Source organism: Podarcis liolepis (genome assembly GCF_965112155.1).
Source record: "Podarcis liolepis genome assembly, chromosome: 3".
In the NCBI taxonomy this organism is placed as follows: Eukaryota; Metazoa; Chordata; class Lepidosauria; order Squamata; family Lacertidae; genus Podarcis; species Podarcis liolepis.
In genome coordinates this window covers 27,136,994-27,155,198 of record NC_139557.1, presented here as the reverse complement: position 1 = coordinate 27,155,198, position 18,205 = coordinate 27,136,994, and the positions used below count along the sequence as shown (strand labels likewise).

Genomic DNA, 18,205 nt, shown 5'->3' with positions numbered 1-18,205 from the left:
AAAACCCGCTAGACGAAAGGGTTTTCCGTTTTTCGATGCGCTTCGCAAGACAAATTTCCCTATAGGCTTGCTTCGCAAGACGAAAACGTCTTGCAAGTCTTGCGATTTTTTTTGCTCCCCCCCCTTTTTCTAAGCCGCTAAGCCGCTAATAGCCTTTTAGCCACTAAACCGCTAATGGCACTAATCCGCTAAGCCACTAATAGGGTTGCTTCGCAAGACGAAAAAACCACTAGACGAAGAGACTCGCGGAACGGATTATTTTCGTCTTGCGAGGCACCACTGTACTTCTTTATGGTAGCTAGACTGCAAGAGGCTCTTTTGTAGTCAGGAATGGAGATCCCATGCACTTCCAGATGATGCCGTATTTGCAACCCGTATCAGTTTCAGCTAGCATAACCAATGCTTAGGAATGATTGGAGTTGTAGCCTGAATAGCTCCATTGGTTAGAGCATGGTGCTGATAATCCCCAGGTTACAAGTTTGATCGCCATATGGGCGATCAGCTGCTTGTTCCTCCATTGCAGGGGGTTGGACTGGATGATTCTCAGGGTCCCTTCCAACTCTCCAATCTACGATTCTGTGAACATCTACAGCAGTGTTCCCCAAACTTGGGTCTCCAGCTGGGGCTACAGTTCCCACCCACCCCTGGGGGTGATGGGAGTTGTAGTCCAAAAACAGCTCAAGACCTTAGTTGGGAAACACTGAGCTAGAGAGTCAAAGTCCTATGATATGGTAACTTAGCAGGGACATTTGTATCCTATCCTGTGTCTTTCAAGTGTTAGTTAGAACTTGCTTGCCTATCTTGTACATTCATTTGCCAAACTAAAGCACAGCTATAATGCTTTTCCTTGAGAATTACGTCCAGAGAGGAAACTTGAACAGGAAGCATGCCATTTGTTTGCTTTTCTATAAAGTAAGTAAAGCGCTGCCCACTCCTGATGATGGATAACTGGCATGGCTACGGAGCCCTGAGATGCTGCCAGCGAGTGTTGTATAACCTTGATCTCTTCTGTGCATGCTTTGTTGACTGCCAACCAGTTCTTGCCCAAGCAGGTTAAAAAAAAAACTAGAGCAGAGGGTTGTGCAGCTAAATCCTACTTGGAGTAGACCTGGTGAAAATAATGAACCCAAGTCCACTAACTCCAGTGGGTCTACTCTGAATAGTACTAGCGGTGAATACCGCCCGTTGTCGCTAGCCAAAAGAAATCTAAGCAAAACCCTGGTGGAGTGGTTGGTGTAGTAGCTGATCCATTCTTGCAGCTGCCCATTCTGTTGAAAGCTACTTCAACTTGGAAAGAAGTTGGAAGCAGCTGCCATGTGAGGGTGCAACCACAGAAGTCAAACTGGAAAGCCAGCTTCCTTCCTCCCACCTACTTGTCTATGAGTTGGGAGCAATGCAGCTACCTGTGTTGTACAGCAGGCATAACTAGGGCAAAACAATTGTCACTTGGACTTCCAATTACACTTCACCAAGGACTGGCTCAATGATCGTGGTCTGGATTGTCACCCTCCCCGGTAACGTGAAATGATGAAATGTCAAGAAGCTTGTGTGGAGAGTTTTCTCAGCCTAATGTTCTCCCCCTCCCCCAGCAGTGCAGCAAGCCAATTTGGCGCCTGGGGCAGCGCACGTGCCCTGCGCCCAGGGGCGGGGCCAGCTACCTGCAGGGCAGGGCCAGTCGGGGTATGATGCTTTGCGAGGCCTCTGCGGAGTCTACCTGCCTTCTCCCACTCAGCCACCCTACAGCTGAGGGGGATGCGGTGGCCAGATTGTTTGGAGCAAAGCGGAGCCTGCGGATGCCCAAGCCACCTCATCATTCCCAGGAGAGATGAGTGGCTCAGGTGCGCTGCAGGCCCCACGGTGAGTGCCGCCCAGCATTTTGTCACCCCCCTCAGTAGTGACACCCAGGGCAGCCCGCCGTTACTGCACCCTCCTTCCTCCGCCCCTGCTCCCCATCCCACCCCAAAATAATTACATCCTGATTTTCTTTCATTCTACAGCAAGTCACCCTGGTTGCTTCCCTTCACTCAAACAAATGCTACATTTCTTAGGCATTGTTTGAAAACAGTGCACTCAATTCAGTTCTGGTTGTGCCAACACGAGTCAAGGTGACAAAGGGATGCTTTCAGAACGAACATCTGTATTCCAGTTCTTTCCTAAGGGCTTGTTTACATTTTTGCTCCTTCTGAGATGACAGCTACTTAACTCCCTTCAGTCTCCCATATGATCAAGGGGTTTATCAAGCTAAATGAGGGGAAGAGCACTTAAAAAAAAACCCAAAAAACTTATGCATAGTAGCTCAAGTGTGGTTCACCCACACCCAAGTTTGGGGGCTTGAGCATGACTTGAAAGCAATTTATCCAGATCCCACTGGTTTTTGCAGCAGCAAAAAAGAAGAAGAAGGCGTGGAGTATACCCAGTTTGATCATTTGATGAGCAGTGGCTGGGCAATAACTCCCCGCTCATGAGCTGATCTGTTTGGATAGCTCAGAAGAGGGTGACTGTGGTGCCCTGTGTACACATGCAAGAGTGTATTAAACAGTTGCCTATTTAAAATAAAGAGTGGGTGGCGCTGTGGGTTAAACCACAGAGCCTAGGGCTTGCCGATCGGAAGGTCGGCGGTTTGAATCCCCGCAACGGGGTGAGCTCCCATTGCTCGGTCCCTGCTGCTGCCAACCTAGCAGTTCAAAAGCACACCAAAGTACAAGTAGATAAATAGGTACCGCTCCGGCGGGAAGGTAAATGGCGTTTCCGTGCGTTGCTCTGGTTCGCCAGAAGTGGCTTAGTCATGGTGGCCACATGACCCGGAAGCTTTACACTGGCTCCCTCGGCCAGTAAAGCGAGATGAGTGCCGCAACCCCAGAGTCGGCCACGACTGGACCTAACGGTCAGGGGTCCCTTTACCTTTTACCTTTATTTAAAATAAAAATCTACCAATGGGGTGATGGGCAGCCTGCAGGCTGTCCTTCCACCTCTTTCAGTGTGCCCTGGTCAGACAAATAAATAGCTACCTTCAGTTCTTGTTCCCCAGGATAGACATTCACCGGGATTACTAAATTTGTTGGTTCAGCTTGTAGTCTTTCGATGGGGCCTCTATTTCTATGTTATCCTGCTTGTAGGCAAATGAAACAATTTGAGTTCTTTCCTTCTGGAAATAGATTCAACATTCTGCTTTTTAATTTTCTCTCTCCAGGTGTCAGACCTTGTGGTAATACTGAACCATGAGAGAGCTGTTGAAGCTTTTGCAAAAGGTGGCAATCTTACTCTGGGAGGAAATTTTACAGTAGCAATTGGGCCTTTGGGGAGGTGAGTGTCACTGAAATGCTAAAGGATACTGAGCTCTCAAAAGCTGTTACCGTACAGCTTTATTTATCTTCAGTAAGCTGAAAACGGTGTTATTGATCCTCCAATAAGAGTGGAGTGGAGGGAGAGTCTCCAGGGACTTGTTCTAGTTCATGGTGCCTCGAGGAGTCAGCTGTCTGAATGTTTGTTTCCTGATATCAAAACCAGTCTCTGGAGACCGCCTACTGGCAGAGTGGCAGGAAGATTTTGGCAGGGCTTTTCTCCAAGACAGTTAACACAAAACATCAGCACGTCAGGAACAGCACTAAGCGCTCCTGACAATAATGGGTGCTGTGCAAGGAAGCCTTTGGGCCAGATCCTGTAGATTGTTGCTTTCCACCCACTTATGTGACTCATGTCTCTGATTTCCACTTCCTTTCTCTCCCTTTAGTTCCAAAAAAAGAGAATTCAAAGGGATACATGGGCACGCTTTCTCTAGGGTGGAGTTTCCCAAACCTGGGTCTCCGGCTGTTTTGGGGACTACAATTCCCATCATCCCTGACCACTGGGCCTGCTAGTTTAGGGATGATGGGAGTTGTAGTCCCAAAACAGCTGGAGATCCTTCAGGTCTTTCTTCCCTGGCTCCTAAGCAAAGAGAGGGGACGCGCACTCTGTTTAGCAAGAGTTGTTTCATGGGGATTGCACTGTTTTGCAGAATCCCTAAAGATTCTTAATAGCACTATGTGGTTTATTCTTATATAGAGTAGTTGACTTACTATTACCACCAAGGAGTGGGGCACCACTGGCAGTTCTGCCAGCCTTATTCAAAAGAGGGAAAATGTGGAAATGCAAACACACACACACACACACACACACACACGAACTCAAGTAGTGGTGAAATGTGGAAACGTATCCCAAGCTGAGAACAGATCATGAGATGAGATAGCTCAGATAGAGGATGAGACTCTCAGTCTCAGTTCAAGCCCTATGTTGGGCAAAAAGATTCCTGCATTGCAGGGAGTTGGACTGGATTACCCACGTGGTCCCTTCCAACTCTCCCAAGTCTATGATTCTGTGGTTATAGGAGGAATTCTATGTTGCACTAAGGCAATTGTTCCATTGGAGCAATCATTTCAGCTTGGCAGACAGAACAGTTGCCTCTCTCTCCCTTCCAGCTCCGCCCTAATAATAATAATAATAATAATAATAATAATAATAATAATAATAATTTATTTATTTATTTATATCCTGCCCTCCCCAGCCAGAGCTGGGCTCAGAGCAGCTAACAACAATAAAAGAAACACAGCATTCTAAAATCAATTCAAAATCAAATGGCAACCACTGAGCCAGAGTTCTACGAGGATCACCAAAGGAGGGGGTCAGACTGTGCCTTGGCCAAAGGCCTGGTGGAACAGCTCTGTCTTGCAGGCCCTGCGGAAAGATGTCAAGTCCCGCAGGGCCCTAGTCTCTTGTGACAGAGCGTTCCACCAGATCGGGGCCACATCCGAAAAAGCCCTGGCTCTGGTTGAGGCCAGCCTAACCTCTCTGTGGCCCGGGACCTCCAAGATGCTTTTGTTTGAAGACTGTAAGGTCTTCCGTGGGACATACCAGGAGAGGCAGTCCCGTAGGTACAAGGATCCTAGGCCGTATAGGACTTTAAAGGTTAAAACCAGTACCTTAAACCTGATCCTGTACTCCACCGGGAGCCAGTGCAGCTGGTATAGCACCGGGTGAATGTGATCCCGTGGCGAGGACCCCTCGGGGATTCTCCTGCCCCACCCCCACTCCGAAGAGAAGGGGAAGCCCCATTGCACAAGCGCAAGTCCTCGCACAGGGCTTCCGCTGATGAGACTCCTGAGCTGGATCCCACCCTCTGCTTTTTCCTCCCACTTAGAAATCTCGAAGGTGACGTTGCCTTGAGAAGCTCTGCCGCTGTCTATACGTACTGCAAATCTCGAGGGCTGTTTGCCGGGGTGTCTTTAGAAGGAAGCTGCTTAATTGAAAGGAAGGAGACGAACGGCAAGTAAGTAGCTGGGCAGTTGAGATCATTCTTCTCAAAATTTAGCTCCTGTTGTCAGAACACTGTGACAGGGCAGGGTATACATTTATGAAATAATATAATTGGAGTTGTAGTGGCTAGAGTGTCTGATTGAGACAGGGCAGACCCATGTTCAAATTCCCACCCGTCCAGGGAGCTCGCCCTAACCTTGGGCAGGTCATGATCTCTCTCTAACCTACCACACAAGGTCTTTGTGAGGATAAAATAGAGGGAGGAGGAACTGTGGACTCTCCCGTAAGCTCTTTGGAATAACAGGCATGCTGTAAATGAAGAAAGAACATAGAACACCTTGTAGAACATAGGAAGGCCCCATCTTCCTCCAGGATTTCAGGCAAGGATGTTTCACACTCAGTCTGGCAAGCAAGAGAATCAAGCACACATTGCCTTCAGAGCATAGAGATAAAAACTGAGCATAGAGATAGCAGCCTATGGCTTTCTAGTTCAGGGCATCTCCTGCTCCTTACTACTATTCCTACAGCTGAAGAGGCAGACACACATTTCTGCATGCATATGTGGGCCAGGAAGAGAGACATAGAGAATGGGCCTTTTCTGTGGTGGCTCCCCGATTGTGGAATGCTCTCCCCAGAGAGGCTCGCCTGGCGCCATCACTACATGTCTTTAGTCGCCAGCCAAAAACATTCGTCTTTACCCAGGCCTATTATAATCATCTACGGCCTGTGAAAGTGTGTGTGGGGGGGTGGACTGTTATTATGATAACTGTTTTATTATTAGGCTGTCTGTCAGTATGTTTCTTACTGTGTTTCTATTAGGTTTTTATCACTGATTTTCTGTAATGTGTTTTAAATGTTGTGCAGTGCCCTCGGTTCTTCTGATAAAAGAGCGTTATATAAATTGAATTAATAATGATAATGATAATAATAATAATTAATAATAATAGATGGGTGTAGTAGATGTGCTTGTGTGTAGAAGGGTGGGTGGGGTGGTTCTGCGTCTGTGAAAAAGAGAATTAATGGGTGGAGGGGTGGGAAATGAATGCCCCACCCACTTTTGGCTTTGGCCTCACCTACGTAGGGGACGTGGGTGGCACTGTGGGTTAAACCACAGAGTCTAGGACTTGCGGCGGTTCGAATCCCCGCGACGGGGTGAGCTCCCATTGCTCAGTCCCTGCTCCTGCCAACCTAGCAGTTCGAAAGCACCTCAGAGTGCAAGTAGATAAATAGGTACCACTCCGGCGGGAAGGTAAACGGCATTTCTGTGGCCTGCTCTGGTTCACCAGAAGCGGCTTAGTCATGCTGGCCACATGACCCGGAAGCTGTACGCCGGCTCCCTCGGCCAATAAAGCGAGATGAGCACCGCAATCCCAGAGTCGGTCACAACCGGACCTAATGGTCAGGGGTCCCTTTACCTTTACTGCTAGTAGGTAGTCCTCAACTTCAAGACGGTTGCCTACCCCTGGTGAGGGTACTGCATGAAATCCCTCTTCTCCGCCTAGCAGGCTAAACATGAAACACATCTTTCCCCAGGTTCTACGGTCGGGACATCCGTGCTAGTGCCATTTTGTACGGTGACATCCCTCCTCCTCCTCTGGCGCAGGACCTCTATGACATCCTTGAGTCTTTCACTCTGCAGTATGAAACTCAGGAGGGGAGAAGCTGGACGGCAGTAACAAGGGAACCCAAGAAGGTGTGGGGCAGGCTCATGCGAAATCTGCTTGGCTCTACAGTGGTACCTCGGGATAAGAACTTACCGTATTTTTTGCACCATAACACTCACTTTTTTCCTCCTAGAAAGTAAGGGGAAATGTCTCTGCGTGTTATGGAGGGAATGCCTATGGGTGGCATGCCTACGGATTTTCCTCCTCTAAAAACTACATGCGTGTTATGGTCGGGTGTGTGTTGTAGAGCGAAAAATACAGTAATTCGTTCTGGAGGTCTGTTCTTAACCTGAAACTGTTCTTAACCTGAAGCACCACTTTAGCTAATGGGGCCTCCCGCTGCCGCCGCGCGATTTCTGTTCTCATCCTGAAGCAAAGTTCTTAATCCGAGGTACTATTTCTGGGTTAGTGGAGTCTGTAACATGAAGCGTTTGTAACCCAAGGTACCACTGTATTTCTGAAGAGCCAAGAACAAGGCGCCCTTGCCCTTGCAATATAGTGGGGAAGAACCCTTGCCCTTGCAATAGTGGGGGGCATGGGGGGAGGGCTAAAGGCAAAAAGTGTGGCGGGGGGGGCAATGGAGACAATTCTCGCTATGGCATCCCAGCCACATGCAAGCTGGTGGTTTCTTCACATGCGAGGGGCAATTGCACAGATCAGGACCACTTTTCCAGCCAGGTGTGGGCATTTGAAGAGCAACGCACAACAATTACGGCACTGCTTTGAGCCGAATGGTTCGGCATATGAGTGCTTCAGTCAACATGGAAGGTGTGTTTTTTAAAAAAGAAATAGTCTCACAACCTTTGAGTTTCTTGCACTTGTAACAGAAGGTAAAAAATATTGACATCTCTCTTCCCCCTCCCCTGCCAGGTTAACGAGCAACCGTCGAAGCGACAATCACGCAGGACTCCGGCGCAAACCACACCGGAAGGTATTGTATAACTATCAGCTTTATCTTTTTGCAGTAACCCCCCCCCCCCGAAACATTCTGATTTTATGTGCCCTGGGATCTGTTTTTCCTCCATAAATTGGTAAGTTTCTTGACTGCCAGCATGAGATGTGTGTGTGATTCTGTGTATGTGGATAAGTCTTGTATAGGTAGGATTTTGCCTTGTTCTTGGGTTGTCTCATTGTTGCATCACCTGCCACCTGTACCTAAAGAGCTCTTCTGTCCATGGTGCATTCCTTGTTTACTTCAAGGAGGGGAGGGTTGGGGAGGCATAGCTGTATATAAAGGGATATACATAGGGGAAAGGGCCACGCTGCTGAACACTGGCACTTCAACCCTGATCTTATGCAGGTCTTCTCAGAGGTACCATATTTTTCCATGTATGAGACAAGCTTTTTTATATTGTAGAAAAATGTTAAAAATTGGGGGTCATCTTATACATGGATAGTGCAGAGGTGAGACGTGTGATTGTTGACAGCCACGAGCAGGAGATTCAGTGGTGATTGGTCGGGTGATTGTTGGCATTGGCAAAGCGTGGTGCTAATTTGCTGCTGCAACGGCAATTGTGCGGATGATTTCTGACTGCATCAAGGCGTGGTAGTGATTGGCTGCTGCAATTTTGCGGTCAATTGGCGAGCGGGCAGACAACTCTGGGCAATCTCCCCCCATTTCCTTAATTTGGGGTCCCCAAAAATTGGGGTCGTCTTATACACGGGTGTGTGTTATACACGGAAAAATACGGTGTTGTTTTCACTATTATTATGATTTTTTGGTCATTATTTGTTCTCTCTTGGTCTGCTTAATTATGACTGTCATTTCTGGAAAAAGCAACTATAGCTTCATGATAATCAAACTGAGATTGTTAAAGAAGATATTACAGTGGTGCCTTGCAAGACGAAAAGAATTCGTTCCGCGAGTCTTTTCGTCTTGCGATGTTTTTCGTCTTGCGAAGCACAGTCCGTCGCAACTGCGCCTCTTCAAGCGGCTTTAAAAAAAAGCGCAAGACGTTTTCGTCTTGCGAAGCAAGCCCATAGGGAAATTCGTCTAGCGAAGCAACGCAAAAAGAGAAAACCCTTTCGTCTAGCGAGTTTTTCGTCTTGCGAGGCATTCGTTTTGCGGGGCACCACTGTAAATGGCCATATTAAACTAATAAAATACATTCTGAATTCCTCTGCAGCTGTAAGAACACCGACACCAACCAGACTTTACCCTGAACTTCCCAGCTATTCTGCCGCAGTGGGTGAGTGTTGATATTGTTGTAATATCATTCATCATCAATGTCAAAGTAGCATTTGAGAATTCACAAAATCTCTTGATGAGACTGAATCTTGATCCTTAACAATCCAAATTGGGCCACTACTCCTTGAAAGTATGTCTCCTCCTTGAAAGTATGCACGAGTTTCCATCTCTCCTTATTTTGGTTCCGATTTTGGTTCCGATGTTTAGGGAGAATTTACAGTGTACCTAACATGGCTTGAATAAAGCTTACAAGACTTAACTTTTGTAGGCCAGCTCCAAGAAACAGGCTAATGTAATGTTGTGTTCACTTCTTGTTGTTGAAAGGTCCTGCATCCAAAAAAAGATAAATTCATTGCACTGGGTTTTGTTAGCTCACCGATCAAGCTACACCAAGTTAAGCAATCGTGGTTCTTGCTAGTACTTGTTAGGAAGACACTTGAACATTATCCCATTAGTGTCAATGCTCCAAGGGAGATTATCTCCACTTTTGCAGATCTGAGTGAGGAATGGCTGTGTGTGCATGTGCATGGCTAGTTCCCGAATGTCTATACATTCTGAGGCAAAACAGGACTTCACCACATGGAACAGGCTCCTACCCTGCAATGGTAATGTGGTAAAGGTAAAGGGACCCCTGACCATTAGGTCCAGTCGTGACCAACTCTGGGGTTGCGGTGCTCATCTCGCTTTATTGGCCGAGGGAGCCGGCATACAGCTTCTGGGTCATGTGGCCAGCATGACTAAGCCGCTTCTGGCAAACCAGAGCAGCGCACAGAAATGCCATTTACCTTCCCACCGGAGTGGTACCTATTTATCTACTTGCACTTTGATGTGCTTTCAAACTGCTAGGTTGGCAGGAGGAGGGACCGAGCAACGGGAGCTCAACCCGTCGCAGGAATTCGAACTGCCGACCTTCTGATCGGCAAGCCGTAGGCTCTGGTTTAACCCACAGCGCCACCCACGTCCCCATGGTAATGTGGTAGTTTGTCCTAAAACAGAAGAACAAGAAGAGTCTGCTGAAGCAAGCCAATGGCTCATCCTATTCTCACACCAGATGCCCATGGGATGACCACAAGCAGGGCACTAGCACTCTGCCCACCTGCAATTCCCAGCGACTGGTATTCAGAGACATACCGCCTCTTAGCAGTGAAGGCACAACTTAACTATTGTGGCTAGTAGCCATTGATAGCCTTTTACTGATCCTCTTTTTAAGCCATCCAAAATGGCGCCCATCACTGCCTCCCATGGGACCGAGTTCCATAGTTTGACTGCACACTGCGCAAAAAAAGTACTTTTAAAACTGTCCTTTAATCTTTCAACTTTCAGCTTTGTTGCTGTTCATGAGTTCCAGTGCTATGAAAGATCAAGAGAAAACTTTTCTCCTTTTTGCTTTCTTCACGCCGTGCATAATTTTTTATAAATTTCTATCATGTCTCCTCTTACTTGACTTATTTTTTAAAAAAGCCAAATGCTGCAATCTTTCCTCGTACCGGAGTTGCTCCACCCCCTTTCTTTTTTAATTTTTTGTTGCCATTCCTGAAACTTTCTTAACAGTCTATAACCTTTTTGAATTGAGGCAAGCAGAACTGTATTCCGAAGGTGATTGCACCATGGATTTGTATACGACATCAGCTTTTCAGTTACTTTCCTAATAGTCCCTAGCATGGAATTTGCTATTTGGGCTGCAGTCATACGTGCATGTATACTAGGAATTAAGAACCACTGAACACCATGGGGCCTACTTATGAGTAAACATGGATAAGACTGCATTGCAATGCCTTGCTGCACATAGCATGGCATATCTCGGGAGAAAATTGAAACCATTGATTGTTTTCTCAAGAGACTTCAGAAAAGATTATTGTAGATGGTGAGATAGCACCACTTAGTAGTGAAATGAATATTTGACTATTTCTTTGGTAACAGAAATAATAATGAGCATGCATGTAAACCGTTTGCATGTGTAATGGCTGGTTGTTGTTAACTCAAGACTAAAGCAAGACTTGAAGTATTTTTTCTTTTTAAGCAGGGAAGGGAGATGTCTGCAATGGCAGCAAGAGCCTAGGCTGAGCTGCAGTGTGTAATGGTCTCTACAGAGAAACCTTTAGCAGATTATAAACTGTAAAAAGCAGCAAATGAGATCAGGGTTAACTAATGGATATTTGTATGAACAGATCTTTAAGCAAGAGAATAATGTGTTTCTGTAAATTCGTAAGCCATGGTGACGTATGAGACTTTGGAAACATTAGAGTGAATTCTCTCTCCCTTTTAAAAGGTTTAAGGCAGCATAGTCCTATTTTTGTGGTTCTCTTTCTCTAGTCACGCTTGTAGCTTACTTCCATCTAAAATAAACATCCATCTAGCAGCTTACCTCCCTCTGTTGTTATAAACTGTCTTAATGCTCATCATTAAACAGGAAATCCCAGGAAACAATTCCTATTTCTGAAATTGCTCTGCTATTATAATATTATTTCTGGCACTTTTGTGCCATCATTTTAAATCGAACTTCTTTTTTTGGCTTATACTGTCATGAAACAAGCAAAAATAGAGAGAGAGAGAGAATACTATGTGGAATTCTGATTGTAGGGGGGGGGGACCTCCATCTCCTGCTGCTGAGCCAGCTGATTACAAAGGCACATAAAGATTGAGGTCAGTGCATGCTAGGACTAGAAAATTGAGGTCTTTGTTTTATGTGTGTTTTGGGTCAATGCCATTTTGTTAAAAACTAACTTGAGTAATAGGCAGCCACTAAGAGCGTCTACCTTTTTAGTATCCTTAACATGGCAACTATGCCATTTTCACAGAGGAAACAAATGATATTTAGTGTACAATGGAGGTTTTTTGGCAGTAATTAAAGGCTGATTTTTTTAATAAAAAAAAGTTAAGCCTTCTCCATCCAATAGCACCCCAGGCTTGAGGCAAGGAACAAAGGCATATAATTCATTTTGCTTTTTGGAAAGAACTTGTAAGAAGAATCAATCTATACAAAATCCAGTTGTATTTACCGTATTTTTCGCCCCATAAGACGCACCGGCCCATAAGACGCACCTAGATTTTTGGGGGGGAAATAAAGGAAAAAAAATTTATTTCCCCCCCAGGTGCGCTGCGCTACACCAGGAGCTTGGGGCGTGCGGAGCTCAGCGCGCCCCAAGCTTCTGCGTGCAGGCAAGGTCTCCGCTAGCGTGGGAGAGCCGGGCGCCTCTCCCAGGGCTAGCGGACTCCTGCGCTAATCCAGAAGCTTGGGGCAAGCTGAGGTCAGCGCGCCCCAAGCTTCTGCGTGCCGGCAAGCAGTCCGCTAGCCCTGGGAGAGCCGCGCGGCTCTCCCAGGGCTAGCGGATCGCTGCGCTATACCAGGAGCTTGGGGCGTGCTGAGCTCAGCGCGCCCCAAGCTTCTAGGTGCGCGCAAGCAGTCCGCTGCCGCCCCAAGCCTGGCGCACCCGGCAGGAGGTCCCGCCGGGTGCGCGAGGCTTGGGGCGGCAGCGGACTGCTAGCTTCTAGGTGCGCGCAAGCAGTCCGCTGCCGCCCCAAGCCTGGCGCACCCGGCAGGAGGTCCCACCGGGTGAGCAAGGCTTGGGGCGGCAGCGGACTGCTTGCGCGCACCTAGAAGCTAGCAGTCCGCTGCCGCCCTAAGCCTGGCGCACCCGGCAGGAGGTCCCACCGGGTGCGCGAGGCTTGCGGCGGCAGCGGACTGCTTGCTTCTAGGTGCGCGCAAGCAGTCCGCTGCCGCCCCAAGCCTGGCGCACCCGGCAGGAGGTCCCACCGGGTGCGCGAGGCTTGCGGCGGCAGCGGACTGCTTGCTTCTAGGTGCACGCAAGCAGTCCGCTGCCGCCCCAATCCTAATTTTAGTTTCAAAACTTGATTCTATACCTTGGTATCTAACAGAGTGGTGGATAATTAACTGCCCATAAGCAAACTTTTGCAATCTGGGAGAGTTGGTCTAATAGCCCCTTGTTGCAGGCTATTATTGTGGAGCGAATATCCTGTGGGAGATGATCTGAGCATTATATTACCACCCCTACAACCTTCCCCCCAGCCCTCTGACGGAGGGGGAAGCGTGATTAGAGATTATGACAGATCGGTTATGGCAGACGCTGTAAGACTTTCCCAGTACAGACAGCAATAAAAAAATGATACTTTTGTATATGAATTGGATTAATAGCCATGGAGTTGCCAGGTCACCGTTGCTGGCCGTTTAAACCTCTCTCCGAACATCTGTTTCATAAGAGGGTAAAGGGAGAGAAATGTGGTCTTTGACAAAGCTTATGTTTTGGGTTTACTATAGGTCACTTCTCAACGTAAGCAGGCTATATCAGCATTTGTTGTAGTGTGGCGCAGGAAAATGTCTGTGGCATGCATAGGAGCCTCAGAACACCGTTTTCCCTAAATAATGTTGCATTGCTTGAAACAGAGGCAAAGTGTTCTTACCAAAGCTGGATGAGTAATAATGGATAGAGAAAGGGCACCTCTCACTTCTAGTTCTTGACTCTCACAATCATTTCTTAGTAAATAAATGCATGAAGATGTGTTAGACTGAGCCAACCCATTGTGCAGAGCAAGCCACAAAAATTTAGGCATGTCTCCTTAATAGAAACTGCGGAATGGGTAATTGGCAATGTTGGTGCTTTGAGCCTCTCCCTTAATAATAGATGCCTTTACCCCCAAACTAGTTAGTGCGAATTTTGCTTCTTTCGCAACCGTACCCCTTCTCTGCAATGCTTCTCCGTAAGTCATGTGCAATCTTGCCCTACTGCAGAGCTGCATTAAAAGAGTAATCTACAAGAGTGTAAGGGTAAAGGTACCCCTGACCGTTAGGTCCAGTCGCAGACGACTCTGGGGTTGCGGCGCTCATCTCGCTCTATAGGTCGAGGGAGCTGGCGTTTGTCCACAGACAGCTTCCAGGTCATGTGGCCAGCATGACTAAGCCACTTCTGGCAAAACCAAAGCAGCGCACAGAAACGCCGTTTACCTTCCCACTGGAGTGGTACCTATTTATCTACTTGCATTTTGAGGTGCTTTCAAACTGTTAGGTGGGCAGGAGCTGGGACTGAACAACGGGAGCTCACCCCGTCACGGGGATTCGAACCGCTGACCTTCCGATCAGCAAGCCCTAGACTCTGTGGTTTAGACCACAGCGCTACCCGCAACGGGCAAGCAAATGATGGTGTACGCGTCTTTCTCAGGAAACAGTGGGCCTTTAAAGCTCTGGGTAGCTCTCTGTTTTGTAAGTGCAGGGCTCTCTTAGAATTCAGCAGTAGTTGCAAAAACCTGGTAACTATCTCCACCTTTGATGGAAGTGAAGTAAAATATGAAAACTCTCCCCTATGTTGTTTCATGAAGGGGTGTCCATGAATACCTGTGGGATAGTACAGCTGTGTCCCACCCCTTTCTCACACACTTGCACATACATGGATGCAAGGAAGCCTGTGTGCCTGCACACAAACGCACCACACAGTTTCCCCAGCTCCGCCCCCTGTATGTCTAATGGACATGGTTGAGAACCTGCACAATCATGGTTCCTGGTTGCATGGGAAATTCTCTCTCTGCCTTGGCTCCCACTGCATGAGGAACGTGAACTCAGATGATGGTCGTCGTCGTCGTCCCCCCCCCCCCTTCTCAACAGCTTTAATGCTCACATTGGTGTGGTTGCCTCTGGTTGGCCACTGTGAAAAGAGAGTGCTGGACCTTGGCATCATTCAGCAGGGCTTTTTTGTATGGATCCAAGCCCAGAAATCGGATTTTCCCACAACGTGCCCAAGGCAGCAAACAGAGCAACAGTCATTTCGGATTGCCACATAACACAACAAGCTGATCTGCTGGGCTTCCCGCTCCTACAAAACTAAGCTACAAGTGGCTTAATGTTGAACGGATAGCCATTCTTGAGCAAGCACCTTGGCCAGTTTCCCAAGATAAAAATTTGCTAGATGTGTTGAAGGCCTTCCCACCCCCTCCCAGCTCCCAGGAACTTTCTCAGTAGCAAACATCTTCCTCCATTCTACATGGATATAGCATAACAAAAACACAAGACAAGATTATCATCAAATGTTTGGTCTACGAGTTTGCTATTAACAGATGAACAGGGCTCAATAGCGTTTTCGTCATTTGAGTGTAGCACTGTAGCACCATCTTGTGTAGATGGAGCATTTTTTAAATCTTTTTGAAATACAGTTGCAATGTAACAACTTACGTAACAACTACATGGCCTTGTTTCCCACAAACCTTCCTTAAAATACTCTAAAGGCAAACAAATCGTTGTTGGGTATTTTCAAAAGGGAGATGCTGCTTTTGTAAATTTCTTAAATATAAACAGATGCCACACACAACCAGCTATAGGTTTACCAACTCTAGTTTGGAACTGAAGGTGCACAATTCTTTGGCTAATTTGCCCTGTAAGTTTGCAGTATTTTATTTAGTTTTTGCCTTCACTCTGGCTTCCTCAACTGTAAGGTAAGATGTGTGTAAGCTCTCGTATGAGCGAAATGGGTTGAATATCTTCTCTCCTGCAAGCTGTGAAGAAAACCTCACAGCTTACTTGCACACCAATTAAAAAATATTTTGGTTATGCTTGAGCTGGTAGATAGCTCAGATCTAAGTTCCTGCAGGACTTTAGATTTCAACTTTCTAGTGCTTCAGTGTGGGTTTTTGGGGTTGTTTTTTTTTACTGTTTAGCACCTTTTGCCTGCAACACAAGTAGGAACTGCCCAAACCATTCAACGCCAACATTTTCCTCTTTTAGATGTTGAGTCTGCCAATAGGAGGTGCCTTGAATATTTTGTTCACAGGAAGTATTTTGGTAGACAAATGTTGCTAGATCTTGAGAATGCAAGAAGAGTCTTATAGTGTTGGTTCAGACCAAAGGTCCCCCTTGCCCAGAAATAGCCAGCCAAATACAAGAAGGGATTGAAGAAAATGGGCCGCCATCCTCTTTTAGTAGTTGTTCAGATAGCAAGTTATGGATTGGTTGCCTATCGCATTCCATGGCCTCTGAACACTTTATCTCTCTCCATCTCTGTAAACTGTATCTGTGTCTTATGCAATATGTATCGGAATTTTACGAAACTCAACAGATCTTGGATGTGTACCTCTAACAACATAGTAAGATCTGTGTAGACCTTCCCCCATATCTTACTCTGTGCCACATTCCCCTTTTCTCCCTCCCCTCAGTTGCTCCAATCTTCAACATATTATACATGCTGAGTAGACCGTCCTTTGTACAATGAAGTTGGACCAGAAGGCTTGGAGTAGAATCATGCATGAAAACGCTTGACTTCCTGTTTAACTCGTAACAGGATTTGGTCTTGGTTTGGGGTGATTTATGTTGTACTTTGTGGCAGCTCACTTGTTGTCAAGGCAAGCTGGACTTCAGCACTCTGTGAAATTTATCGTTCAAGATGAAACCCAGGTCCTGAACTGTCGTCTTCTACTTCTTCTGTTTCTTAGGAAACTCAAAGGCCACCAGTCCTACATTTGTTACAGCGCTATATCCGTTTGAAGGACAGCAGCCAGGCGACTTGACTTTCAACGCGGGCGATAGGATCAAGATCACGACGAAAACTGATTCACAGTTTGATTGGTGGGAAGGAAGTTTGCAAGGCAGGACTGGCATTTTCCCTGCTAATTATGTGACCATGAATTAAAGCACATTCAGGCGGCCTTGCCCTTTTTGTCTTAACTACTAGCTCTTAAATATGCAACAAAAAATTAATACTTACAAATATTTGGCTTGATCCAGTTGCGTGTTGGCCAAAGCAGAGAAATGCCATAGGGAGCCCTGTTTACCTGTCCTTGCCCTTCCCCTCCCAGGTGTACATGCAGATATTGCAGAGAATGAGAGAATTGTGCGTGCCATCTCTGTTGCCCATTGATGCACCTTGGAAGGGCTAGGCCAGGGGTCTGCAACCTTTAAGACAAAAAGAGCCACTTGGACCCGTTTCCGAAGGGAAAAAAAACTGGGAGCCGCAAAACCATTGCGACATTTAAAACAAATATATCTCCAGAGCTGCAATCTGACAGCGGGCGGGAAGGTGACGTCGGGACTAACGCACGCACCGCCCCCATGCGACGTCACAGCCAGTACAGCGCCCGCCACAGTGGGGAGTGTCGGGGCGCACAATGCGCCTCCTCCCCTCGCTAGTATCCACCCCAGAGCCGCGGCAAAGGTGTAAAAGAGCCACATGCGGCTCCGGAGCCGCGGGTTGCAGACCCCTGGGCTAGGCTGTGGATAAGGGAGGTGCACATGGGCTTCTCATTCCTTTCAGTGCTTCACTGTCCTGCCTTACCCTCTGGTTCTGTTGAGCCTTATTCAGCTCCTCCTTGTGAGCGGGCGTGTGCCTTCTTTCTGCGGGATCAAGCCCTGTATTTTTTACAGATTTTGTTTTTAATTTAATATTTTCAGAAAAATTGTGTTTTAATATTTTTTTGTAACTTATTTGTAAATGGGTGAAATCATGGAGCCTAATCGCAACGAGCTGCATCAGGGATGCTAGATTGAATGTTGTGTGCTTTGTATTTAACACTTGTCATTAATAATGTCGAATAAAATCTTTAAATAAAAATCTTGCCAATTGGAATTCTTCGGCATTCTCTTAAAACCAACAAGCATTTACAGTGTGCACAACGTTTACAAAGCCATTCCATGTTTTGAATTTGTCTTCTGGCTGTTTCACCATCACCACCCTTGTCTGTGACTTGCTCCAGGAGAGTCATGGTGAATAAAGAGAGAGAGAGAGAGAGAGAGAGAGGGCAGGGTTTTTTGTCATGTGTGATGACTTAGCCCTGAAGTTAGCAGTTCCTTGGCAAACTAAGTATTTAGGCTGCTCACTTTCATGAGCATAGGTGGCTCCTTGGATTCCAGAGGTTTGACGTTCCACTGGAAGCCCCAGTACACAATTGAAGATCCATAAGTCAAAGTGGTGAAGTCCTGCTGTGCCTCCTGGTTTTCTCCTCTTTCATACCATCCAAAGAGGACCTTAACCAGTAACTAGAAAAATATGTGAGGAGTTTGGATTTGATATCCCACTTTATCATTACCCGAAAGAGTCTCAAAGCGGCTAACATTCTCCTTTCCCTTCCT

General features: G+C 46.8%; 1 protein-coding gene across 1 annotated transcript in view; it reads left to right on the top strand.

The window, feature by feature from the left end:
• Positions 1-17,687, top strand: part of SH3YL1 (SH3 and SYLF domain containing 1) — a 28,844-nt gene extending 11,157 nt beyond the window's left edge. The window contains exons 5-11 of the mRNA XM_083495710.1: positions 3,191-3,303; positions 5,174-5,302; positions 6,823-6,982; positions 7,824-7,884; positions 9,080-9,142; positions 16,573-17,016; positions 17,347-17,687. Coding sequence (XP_083351836.1) covers positions 3,191-3,303; positions 5,174-5,302; positions 6,823-6,982; positions 7,824-7,884; positions 9,080-9,142; positions 16,573-16,769 — 723 coding nt within the window. The 3' untranslated portion in view covers positions 16,770-17,016; positions 17,347-17,687. The remainder of the gene's footprint in view (positions 1-3,190; positions 3,304-5,173; positions 5,303-6,822; positions 6,983-7,823; positions 7,885-9,079; positions 9,143-16,572; positions 17,017-17,346) is intronic.
• Positions 17,688-18,205: the final 518 nt, after the last annotated feature.